This window comes from Halichoerus grypus, chromosome 11 (genome assembly GCF_964656455.1).
Source record: "Halichoerus grypus chromosome 11, mHalGry1.hap1.1, whole genome shotgun sequence".
Classification (NCBI taxonomy): domain Eukaryota; kingdom Metazoa; phylum Chordata; class Mammalia; order Carnivora; family Phocidae; genus Halichoerus; species Halichoerus grypus.
Genome location: NC_135722.1, coordinates 16,328,706 through 16,341,067, shown reverse-complemented (window position 1 = coordinate 16,341,067; position 12,362 = coordinate 16,328,706). Strand labels below are relative to the sequence as shown.

At 51.4% G+C, this 12,362-nt stretch overlaps 1 protein-coding gene across 1 annotated transcript in view; it reads right to left on the bottom strand.

Moving 5' to 3' along the window:
- SYT13 (synaptotagmin 13) overlaps positions 1-5,780 on the bottom strand; it is a 43,280-nt gene extending 37,500 nt beyond the window's left edge. Inside the window, exon 1 of the mRNA XM_036097717.2 lies at positions 5,487-5,780. Within this exon, the coding sequence (XP_035953610.1) occupies positions 5,487-5,669 (183 nt within the window). The 5' untranslated portion in view covers positions 5,670-5,780. The remainder of the gene's footprint in view (positions 1-5,486) is intronic.
- Between the last annotated feature and the right edge of the window lie 6,582 nt (positions 5,781-12,362).

Sequence of the window (12,362 nt, the reverse complement as noted above, 5' to 3'; positions counted from 1 at the left end):
CAGTGTAACACGCTCCATGGCTTCATTGTCCGTCTCCCCACTCATCAGAAAGAGCTCACGTCCGTCTCTTCATTGCTCCCTCCCAGTGCCTAGCAGGTGCACATTAATCTTTAATGAATGAACTTATTAGCAAATGAAACACAGCATATGGGTCCTGATGCATCCACACTCTGATAAGTATGAATACAGGCAGGTGATCGGGGAGGATGTGGCTCGAGTGGTCTAAGGAAGAGGAGAACAAGGCGGGAGGGTTGATAGGGCCACACTGATGGTCTCGAGGTCCCAGTCCCAAGAAGGAGGCGGCCACAGGAGTGGCGGCAGAAGGCAGACAGAGCCAGGGACCAGGGAGTATGGGATGGATCACAACAAAGGAGGGCCATGCCTCTTGATGATAGCCCAGAAGTCCTCCTGGGAACAAAAACAGTGACTTTCGCTACTAAGTTAGTGTTTACAAACGTTGTATCACAACATGAAAAATTTCAATGACAACCTCACTGAAGTCTAACTCTATAGAGAAAAGTGCACAAATCATAAATGTAGAGCTGGGTGAATTTTCTTTCACAAAATGACCAACACGCTTGGGTGACCAGCATCCCCACCAAGAGGCGGAACATGAACAACATTGCAGAGGCTGCCCAACCACGCCCCGGCCATTGCCTGCCCCCCAACGGCAAGACCAAACATACATTGGACTTGACTTCAAATCTGGTGGAAATAAAACCTTACCACTTTGCCCTCCTTTGCGCCTTTCCTCTTAGTGAGTGTGAGTCGCAATACGACCATTCACAATATACATTCAAGGGTTATCACGGGCCCAGCATCACACCAGATATCGTCGGGGACACAAGAAAAATGAAAAATACACTCCCTGATCTTGCCAGAAAAGATTCTTCTGTACCTATAGTGTTGGATACAAACTCAGCATTTGTTTACATTGTTTCATAAGAACCTAGAATTAATTTATTCGTGTTTGCTAAAATCTGAATGTCCGTGTCCCACCTCCCCTCAAAATTCATCTGTTGCAACTTAGCCCACAAGGAGATGCTACCAGGAGGCAGGCCTTTGGGAGGTGATCAGGTCATGAGGATGGACCCTCATAAAGGGAATCTATGCCCTTACAGAAGTGGTCCTAGAGAGCTCCCTTGCCCCTTCCCCCGGGTGAGGATAGAGCAAAGTCTACGAATGGGCTCTCACCAGACACCGAATCTGCTGGAGCCTTGGTTTTTGGACTTCCCAGGCTCTAGAACTGTAAGAAGCCCATTTTTGTTGCTTATAAGCTGCCCCGTCTGTATTTTGTTACACAGCCCAAACAGACTAAGACGGCATTCCATGGAAGCCCACCCTACTGGAAGGAGGGTGGGATTGTCTAGTTTGGTGGGAAGTGGCGGTGAGGACCTGGGGGATGTGGAGAGAAGAGGCACGGGGACCTCTGCCGAGGGTCCAAGCAACTTGGCTAAAGCCTTGGACTACATGTTAGCTGCAAGGGGACAGCACCCGGGTCACCCCAGGGACCTCCAAGACACATTCAAGCAGATTCACTTCAAGAATACAACAAAGTAAGCACCGTGCGGGGAGAAAAAGCTGACACGAAAACCAAAGCTTTCTGAAAATAGGAACCCCAACTCCTGTTAAGTGACAGGTGTCAGGGGGTCTGAGCAGTGGGAAAGAGCGGTTCTCCCTGCTCACTCTTTATTACTGAGGTTAGTCAAAAACAGCGCTTCTTCTGAAGGGACCCAGGATAAGGTGAGTGGAGGCCTGTGCAGACCAGTGTGAAAAGGAAACTGAGGGGGAAGGAACCAAGGGGCCTGGCTGCCATTCACTAGTAGATTCTGAAGCAGTGGGAAAGGGAAGATGCCCATACACACACATGCATGCGTGCACACATCATTCTGCTGCTCTCTGCCCTGTCTCCTCTCTCGAGCTGCCACCAAGCTTCGAAAGCTGGGCTGACAGCAGTGAGGGAGGTCCCAGTTGAGCCTGCCAGACCATGAGTGGGCAGTGTAGTGAGACTGAGTCCCCTGCATCCCCCAAAGGACCACACCCGGGTGAGGGTGAGGGACTGTCTACGAAGGCAGGATAAAGGGTCCAGAGTGTGTGTTTTGGAAAAGCAGAGATAAACTATGAATTGAAGCCAGCTGGAGGCATGTGAGGTAAGGGATGACGGAGTGCTTCTGCCCTCTGCCTCCTCCCACTTAGCAGAGATCCTGGGCCCTTTTTTTGTTCCACGGATTCCTTTAGCTCTCCAGAGAAGCCCTCTGGACACTTCCTCAGAATGTTTACAAATCAAAGACATCGGACTACAGAGGAACATCTAATAAAATCAGCTTGTGGAATGGCTCTATGTGAGCCTCTTCATCCACCCGTTGGCTAACAGGATCTGGCAGGACATTTAATAAGTACCATGATTTAGAACTGGCGATGAACATAAATGATCCTGTGGAGTATCCACAATAGCTGTAGTTGCCTCGAAACTACCTGTGATTTCCCTGGGGGACCAAGGCACAGATATTGTTAACACTCCTGTGCTGTGTGGTTGATATTCCTCCTATCCAAGACCATGAACCTCTTAAATTCCATCTACAGACCCCATAGGGACGTCTTTGGACCTCAGGTTATGAACCCCCCAGGGGAACTTCCAAGCTCTTCTCAAAATCACTACAAACTTCAACTTCATCTAACCATACAAGGCCTGAATATCCAAGGAATTTTTCCAAGAACCACAACCAGTTATTTTCAGAGACATGGGCGGTCCCTCCGCATCCTACAGACATGCGGTTCTCAGTGTAAGGGAGTCTGGAACCCCTTTCTGCAGCCCTGTGCCCTCCCTTCCAGGAACATCTTCAGAAAGCCTTCCCCGAGTCCTCCCCTCGTTGTCAACACGCGTCACTTCCAACACCCTGCTGTCACCTGCCACCCCTAACACCACCTCCTTTACTTGTTTGGAAATGACAATTGTGTTCTTTCCTCCATTCACTCAATCTGGGTCAGTGGCTGAATCAGTCTGAGAACAATGGCAGCCCAACCAACCTTGTGAGATCTCCCCCGCGCCACATCCGTGCCCACTGATTCAGCCCCAGTTGCCCAAATCCTTGTCACTCAGGGAACCAGATGAGGGGATGTGAAGGAAGGGGTCTCATGTATCAACAAAGGCTTACTGTGGCCCTACTGGGCTAGCACGGGGTTACAAAGGCCTGGTGCGTGCGCTCCCATTGGGAGAAATGACTCCAGCAACAATCCCAAGTGGACACAGGGATACCTTTACTAGTCAACAGTTTCTTATTAGACACCTGCTAGGTTCCAGACACTGAGGAGGTACTGGGAATAAATAACATACAAATAAGTGGACACCAAAATCACATCCAGTTATAACAAGTACTATGAAAGAATTGTAAGAACAATAGGGAAGAAGGTAATAGAGGAGGAGGTACTTTGTTACATGTGGTGGGAGACAAAATCCTCTGGAGAAGGGGAAATTTAAACAGAAAGAGGCCTCAAGGATGAGAAGGAGCCATCAGTATGAAAAGCCGGAGGAAAATGGCCATGGGGATTGGGGGGGTCTTTAGGAAGGATCGTAAATACAGGGAGGGTGAGATTTCAGATGATTGGGAGAAGGGGCATGAGCTTGGCCGGAGAGGTAGACACCTGCCAGATCAAGCACATGGGGTGGGGGGGGGGGAGTGGAGTGGCTATTAGCATGGATTCCAGAAGCAGACCAGCTTGGCTAGAATCCATCCAGCTCTAAAACTTCTCTAATTGTGTGGCCTTGGGCAAGTCACTTACCCTCTCTGAGCCTTAGCTTCTTCATCTTTAAGTAGGGATCAGCATATATGTCCTTCACTCACTTGCTAAGTGCATTAAGAATAAAGCACTTAGAATGGTGGCTGACACAGGGTGCATGCCACATAGCGGTTTGCTATGACTTGTTCCAAGCTCAATGAGAAGTTGGGGTGGGGGGAGGTGAGCCCAAGAGAGACACTACCTGGGTTGTCTTTAACAGATTCTTGGCCCTTGTGTGAGCTACTGGAAGGGATCCCAGAGGTCATTTACACCAACTCCTTCCCCGGCACTTCTCTCTGGGAAGGGGAGGGGACAGCCCCTGAAGAACCACCTCTGAGAAAGGCACAATGGCCTTCCCCTAAAGCCTGAGGAGCAATCTCTGTGAAGGGCACAATGGCCTTCCCCTCATGCCAGGTGGGAGAGAAGATTGAGAGGCAGCGGGCCACAACTTCTGAAGGACTCATCCACCCCTTCAACCGCCTGCCGCTGGAGAACCCACTACTCCCACCTCAGATGGTTCTAGAAGGGTACCGTGTCCCGATGCCTGGCTGGCTCCTATTCCTGCCAATGTCAATGTCACTTTCCTGGGATTGTAAGTGCCTCAAGGACAGTAGCCATTTCCTTCCCCTCTCACTACCTGGTGACTGACAGAGGCCTCAGGCACTGAGTCTCAGAGCTTTTGAATAATTGATTGGAAAAAGGAAGGTGGAATTGCAGCATTTTTGTGCCTCTCCCAGATCTATAAGCTCTATAAGGAATCTAGAGGGCCTTGGGAAGTCATTAAGTCATGACCCTGCCCCAGGGCCAGGCTTCCTCCAGCACCCTAGCAGGACTCTTCCTCCTGGTCTCCAGGGCGCATTTTACACTCCCCACCTCGGTAATGTGTCCTGAAGGGCACAGCCTATGTAGGGGGCTCCTTCCAAACCTCTTCCCTAGACCCCTTCTGCCGCACTGTACAATGGGGACACCACCCATTTCCTGCCCCAAGGGGCTCTGGGCACAAGCCCATGCAGGGGATAAAAGCCCTCCTGTCTCCAGGGACATCTTCAGAGACACCACAGCAAACCCCTCCGGCTGGCTGGAGCTGAGGGCTGCTGGGAGGGGGCGAAGGTCCTTCAGGCCCCTCCACATTCACCAGCCTCTCCCCAGACCCCAGGCACTCCCCGCCCAGCTGCCCCTCTCCCGCTCCCAGGGATGCAGCAACCACCTCCCCTCTCGTTTTTCCGTGGCTTGCCCCCTCCTCAGCTAAGCCAGTGCTTTCCCCACACCAGACCCCCCAACTTCTCTTCCCTCTCCCATCCCCATTTCTCTTCCCCCAATTCTGTAAGGTTTTAACCCCCCAACCCCCCTCCCCCGTTTCCTGCCAGCCGCTCAACTCTCCTCCCAGTCCCTATTCGTCCCCAAGTCCCCTTTCCCATTCCGTCCCTTCCCCTCCCCTTTAACGCTCGCTGACCCCATTCCTCTCGCGCCCCCACCAAGCCTCCCTCCCCTAACTCTTCTCCCCGACCCTCCCCCCGACCCCCAGGCCTTCCGGACCCCCTCGGCGGGTCCTCGAGCACGTTCTCCGCCCTCCTCCCCGCCACGCTCGGTGGCGCAAAGCACGGCGACCGCTCCCCCCCCATCCGGTTCCCCCGCCGCTGCAGCCGCCGCCGAGATCCCGCCGAGACCCCACCGTGCCCCCGGGAGGCCGAGGCGCCGCCCCCGCTCACCTGTTGGGCGGACCGGAGCACGCCGGGTCTCGCCTTCTCCGGATCAGGGTCCCGGTCCCGCTTCAGCACCCCCTTCTTGGGATGCATGTGCCGGCACAGGCAGGTGACCCCGCACAGCGCGAGGATGCTGGTGGCCGTGCCCAGCGTGGCGCCCAGCGCGATCACTGGCACCGACAGCACCATGGTGCCCGCTCCCCGCGCGGGGCTCCGGCCCGCAGCCGCGCACCTACCCCTGCCGGGCCCGCCGCCCGCCGCCCGCCGCCCGGCAGCTCCTGGGATCCGGACGCGCCGGCTGCTCTCCCGCCGCCTGGGATGAGGGGTAGGGGGTGGGGGGGAGGCGGGGAGGGAGGGCGGCTGCGAGGACGTCAGAGGAGGAGGCTGGCCGGGAGCGGGCGGGTGCGCCCGCACTCAGCTCCACGTCAGCCCGCACCCCCTCCCGCCGACACGTGACCAGACCCCCACCCCAACAGCAAACCAGCCTTCAGATGCCCGCAAGCTTAGGGGTGTCTCGGGCCGTTCTTCACGCTTTCTGTGCGCGGACACTTGGCCCCAAGAAGGGCAGGAGCTCGCCCAGGTCGCACTGTGTGAGCGGGCGAACCCCGGCTCCAGCCCAGGCCTGCGGCTCAGTCTGGGTGGGGGTCACTTTACCAGACTCCTAACCCTTCCTTTCTCACCTTCTCTGGCCCGGGAGGCTGTACACTTGGGTCTTCCGGGAGATTTTCAAACACACAAGGGCTGGAGACTTCCCATCTCCCGAAGTCGCCTGGTGTTTGCTATGCCGTGGGGCAGAGCGGGCAGGGGGCAGGCGGGCAGAAGGGAATTGCCTGGGCTTGAGACTGTGCCCATGCCCGGGTGAAGATCACCGCACCCACTCTGTTTCTGTCGCATGTCCTTCAGCATGCTTTCCCTCCTCATTTGATCTATGGGTCTCCATTTGCAGATGAGGAAGGTGCGGCCGGTAGGGGATGTGGGGAAGCTGCAAAACTCCAGGCATCCTCAACCCAGACTCGGGTTGGCAGATTCCGAGTCCCTGCGCCACACTCAGAGAAAGAACTTGTCTTAGAAGAACAAAGAGCCTCACATGCAGCAGCCAGGAGTCCACACCTGATGCAGAGAGGGGGACATAAAAGAAGTATGCTTAGAGTAAGGTGAAATTAGAATTCCAGGCATGAGGAGACGGCCTTAGATCAGGACACAGTGGTTTGCAGTGTATTGTTATGGGGAGTGTTTCATTGAATTCAGCAAGCATTCCCGGTGTCTGCTGGGCACGTGTGAGGAGTGCAGAGAATTTCACCCACAACAGGGCTTCGGAATTCCCATGAAGCCAACGGCTCCTAAATCTAGCATGGCTCCCGCCAGACCTTCAGCGCTGAGCTGCAGAAGTGACCGCCACCTGGAACCTTATCTACCCCTGCATAACAAACCACCCATGACTTAGAGGCTGAGAACAATCATTTTGTTAGCTTTCATGATTTTGTGGGTTGACCGGGCTCCACTGGGTGTTTTTCCTGCTGCAAGTGATGTCTCTCCAGGGACTGCGCACGGCTGGGCTGGGATGTGCAAGATGGCGCACCACAGGGTGGGCAGCGGGTACTGGCTGCCCCTGGGGGCACAGCTGGCTGTCAGCCAGTGCACTGGGGTTCTCCACGTGGCTGGAGCTGCACGGCAGCCAGATTCCAAGAGGACGAAGCCGTTCTCTTAAGTCTTGGCTTCAGAATTTCTAGAACATCATTTCTTTGGTCAAGCAATTGTCTCTCTCTAATCCTTTCCCTACAGGGCATTAAAAAGGATGTTTCTGAAATGCAAAGTTAATCTTATCATTCACATGCACAAAAGCCTTCAAAGTGTCACCAATAATAAACCCAAGAGCCTCCAGTTAAATCGAAAGCCCTTTGTGATGTGGTCCCTGCCGGTCCCTTCAGACTCCCTCTACACACTTACCAACATGCCCTTGAGCCCCAGGGAACTTGGGATTCATTCAACAAGCTACTATCTTTAGAGCCTTCATACCATCACCCATGGGTGCATACGGGAGGTACTCAGGAATCACTGAAAGGGTGAATGACTCACATGATCATCTCATGCAGGACTTCCAGTGGTTTGGACGGAATCCCATTTGCTACATGAGCTCCCTTTGATTAAACCGACTCTTCCACAAATATTTATTTTGTGCTTGCTGTATGCTAGGCACATTTTCCTACTGAGCTCCATTTGCTGAATGCAATGGCTCCGTCCCTAGTGGTAGACTTAGCATTCTCTCTCATAAGAGCTTCCCTTGGAGGTTTTCTTGGCTCCTGGGCCTGGTAAATGCAAAATGTTCCAGGGAAATGAGAGGTTTAATTAATGCTGTCAGTCCGGATCTCCCATGCCTGAGCTGCTCCCCTGGGAAACCCTTAACACCACCTAGCAGGATCTGGGGTGGGCGTGAAGGGAAGGATGAGCACTTAATTCTAGACATTGTCTGATGGAGATCATACACCTGTCATGTGGTTCATTGTTACTATGGTTACTGGGATGACAGCAGCTGCAGTGACCTTCATTTTTAACAGGAAGAGGGACCCCAGCCCGAGACGAACTGCTTGTCTTTTGCCTTTTTCGCACACAGTGAACCGATGGCAGGGCTAGGATACACTCAGGAGATTTGAAACCCAGTTATCAAGAACTCTGTATCCCCTTTGCTACATCTCATCAAAGATGCGACTCTGGCTTCTTGGTTACTGATATCCAGGAGGTAGTAGCCTTTAATGACAACTTTCTAAGAAAAGGCATTAGTGGATTCCTTTGAAAAATGGGACCATCTCTATTGAGAAAGGCAGATGACAGATTCAGCCAAGTGGAACAGTTGGGACAGTCTAAGGAGGAGGCCTGCAAATCATTAGAAATGCTGGAGCCCCCAGACTGCCAAGAACAAAGCAAGATGCTTAGGGGAGCTGCTGGAAGGCTGAGGGGTAGATCTCAGAAGGTTCCCTAGCCTCTGGATAAAATGTCACCATTGTTATTTTGATCGATATTTTACTCGCCGGATGATTAAATATTCAGAGCAACCACCCTGAATTTCTAAGGTATTAAAATGTTTTTATCTGGGGGAAAGGATTTCAAATATAGGAGGTTCTCTTATCTGCACATATTTATCGTGCCTGCATATAGTGCTAGGCAGGAGGGAGGAAAATAAACAAGCAGAACAACCAAATTTTAACATTGGAAGGATATCAGACGTCATCTTGTGGGATCCTTTCTTTCGACCAATAGGGAAACTGAGGCCCAGAGAGCTTGTGGATTGCCAAAGGGCAGAAGGAGTTAATGAAGCATTGAGGTCTTTTAGGTCAGGGTAGATGCAGTCCTACTGTAGTAAGAAGTAACCCCCAAACCTCAGGGATTAACACAATAAAAGTACACCTTGCTCCTATCATAGTTCAAGGAGGGTCAGGTGACTCAAGTGGGCAGCTCATCTCCAATCAGTCACTCAGGAATCTGGGCTTTTGCTTCCTGCCGCCATGCCGATGGAGAAGAGAGCACTAAAGACCACTTGGGCCATTTAGGAGGCCATGGCTGGAAAGAGTCTATGGTTCTCACCCCATTGCACTGGCCAGGATTTGGTGACATGACAGAGCTAACAACAGAAGAGACTGGGTAGAAAGGAAACATGAGTAATAGCAGTCCCTGCCATAGACGCCAAAGCTTTAGATTTCTGTCTAGTGCTTATTTCTCTAACCTTTTCATTAATCCAACAAATGTTTTGAGTTTCTACCATGTACCAGGCACTGTGCTGGCTGATGAGGTGACAATAGTGAGGAATATCATTTATCACACAAATACATGAGAAATGATAACTGTGATACGGGCTCAGAAGGACCGGCTCGAGATTGGGATTTGACTTGTTCTGAGACACCAAGGAAGCCTTCCCAGAGGAAGTATCAATTGGCTTGAGGTCTAAAAGAGTAAAGTTAACTCAGCAAAGAAGGAGTGTTCCAGGCAGAGAAGCAGGATGTACAAGGACCCCGTGGTGGAACCACACAGTGGGCATGGGGCCGCAGTGTGCTGGTCAACCAGCTCTCTGGGGGCAAATTTGATGTTCAGCATTTGTTGATTTCTCTGGTGCAAATAATCCCACTACAGTGAATTTCCAGCTACCACCACGTTCCTTAATATTTCCCAGTTGGCTCTGGGAGTGGTAGGAGCCAGCTCCAGTGCGCACCTGGGAGAAACTCTGAGAGACGAGCCTGAAGGCAGAGGTAGGGGCCAGATATCGGGGCTGGTAGACCATACGGGAAGGCCATTAGGTGTTTTTAGGCAGAGGAGTATGATATGATCAGATTTGTCTTTTGAAAAGATCCTTCTGGCTGCAGTATTGAGAACCGATTGGAGAGGGACCAAGGGGATGCAGGTGGGCCAGAGAAGTTGCCAGAGCAGGCATCCAGGAGAGGGATGCTAAGCTTCTCTAGGACGTGTGTCATCATAGGATGGGCTGAAGTTGTTGATGGCATGAGGAGAGGGCAGAATGGTGGGCAAGTCCCTTTCGCTGTTGGTCCCACTTTTTAGCTCTGTGTGGTTACACTCTCAATTTGATGGACTGTAGTTCTCCATGCTAGATTGCTGCTAACTGGAGGCTCCCCAGCAATAGGCCCTGTCGAAGGCGGGATGTGCAGGAGGAAGCTAGCTGGGAGAAAGGGGTGGAGACCCTGGGCCCCGCCGCGGGGTGTGGCAGACCCCACAGAGCTGGCTGGCAGCTGGGTGAGAAGGTGAGGAGCTCAGTCGAGGCTCAGGAGTGGGGCCCACTCTCAGGACCCTGCTCTGGCTCTGAGAAATTCTGGGGCCACATCTTAAGGCAGAAGGGAGAACGGAATTGGGTCTGGGATCCCCTGATACAGAAATCCAAGTCTGTAAAAGGTAGAAAAATATTCTAGAGTTGGAGCAAATTGCAGTACGCTTACTGACCACTGCTAGTGACCACCAGCCCAACAGGTCATTTCCAACAACCCAACCTTGACACCATCTCAAGACGAGATGAAGTGACACATTCCAATCCCCAGAGCTTCTCAATCCCACCCGATCTTTCTTGAACTTAGCCTGAAGGCTCCCTTTCTCTCCATGTTTCTAGAATATACAAAGTTTATGGGACTAAAGAGTTTTGCCTGTCTGGTTGGGAGGAAATATAACATGAATGCAGAGCTTAACTTTGTGGGGGGACCTAGATCCCTCTGAGAATCTAATGAGAGCTAGTTCCTTCTTTTTTTTCTTTTTTCTTTTTTTTTTTTTCAGAAAAATGCTTGAGGGGCACCTGGGCAGTTTAGTCGGTTAAAGGTCCGATTCTTGGTTTTGGCTCAGGTCATGATCTCAAGGTTGTGAGATTGAGCCCTGGGTCGTGCTCCCCATTGGGTGTGGAGCCTGCTTGAGATTGTCTCTCTCCCTCTCCCTCTGCTCCCTTTCCTCCTCTGCTCTTCCCCCCGCACCACTGCTTCCACTCTCTGTTCCTAAAAAATAATTATAATAAAGAAAGAAAAATGCTTGAATGCAATATTTTTGAAATTTTGTATGTAAGCCTAAATTGTTCAAGGACCATGTTACACCTTCTAGAAGTTCATGGGCCCCAGATGAGTAGTATTTTGTGTGACTGAAAGAATAGTGGATCCGAAATCAGAAGAAATAGTTTCAAATCCCTTGTCTTTATGTGCACTAGGCTTCATGATCCATTGACGAGTCCACCTTAATTTTTTTGAGCCTTAATTTCCTTGCCTGTAAAATGAGGATGATCGTCTCTATTTGGTGAGGATGACCTGAAGCCTAGTGCTGTATAAATAATAGAGGATGCTCAACTAATGTTAATTTAAGAAGTAAAACGATCATTCGCACCTTTAATTTCTTAATTAAGCTGCCTAGCCTTGTGAAAAGAGCTCATATTGAAGTCCCACAGGTATGTGTTGTTCTAGTTCTGTCGCTTATTAGCTGAGAGACCCTAGGTAGATGAGTAGCTTAACCTGCTTGAGCTCTCGCTTCTTCATGTATAAACACTGAGGTATATTGTTTGCAAAGATGGCTGCAATTATTCCCCCACCTGGGTCCATACCCTTTTGCAGTATGACTTTGCAAAAAGGTGGCAGTCTATTGCTTCGCTCTTTAATCTGGGCGAGCCTTGTGACTTGATCTGCCTGAGAGACTGTATTGGAAATGACATGGTGCCATTTCTTTTTTTTTTTTTTTTTAAAGATTTTTCATTTATTTATTTGACAGAGAGATAGAGAGAGAACACAAGTAGGCAGAGAGAGAGGGAGAAGCAGGCTCCCCGCAGAGCAGGGAGCCCGATGCGGGACTCGATCCCAGGACCCTGGGATCATGACCCGAGCCGAAGGCGGCCGCTTAACCGACTGAGCCACCCAGGCGCCCCTACGTGGTGCCATTTCTAAGTCTTGCCTTGAAGAGACCTCGGTGGCTTCCTCTCTCTGTCATGCGACCCTGGCCAGCCCCAGTGTGGAGAAGTTCAGGCTAGTCTGCTGGAAGGTGAGAGACCCAGGGAGTGGCCCAGGTGCCTCTGTCGCCCCAGCCTGCAGCTAGCCAATTCCCAGAAGCAGAGCTCATCAAAGACGCATGACCGAGGCCAGCTGAATCTAGAAGAACTACCCAGTCAAGCCCCCACGAAGTGCCAACCACAGAATTATAAAGTAAATTGAAATTGGGGTTTTTTAAGTGTTCGTTACACATCAAGATTAACAGATTCAAATGCTAAATGATATCTAGCCCTCGCCAGGTTACTGTCAGGGTACATGAGGCACCTCGCACAGAGCCTGGTACACAGTAAATGGCTGTGGTTATTATTCCCGATTCCCCAAGGCAACCTGCTTGGCCAAGTACTTCCAGTAATGCTTGATGGGTGCACCCGCT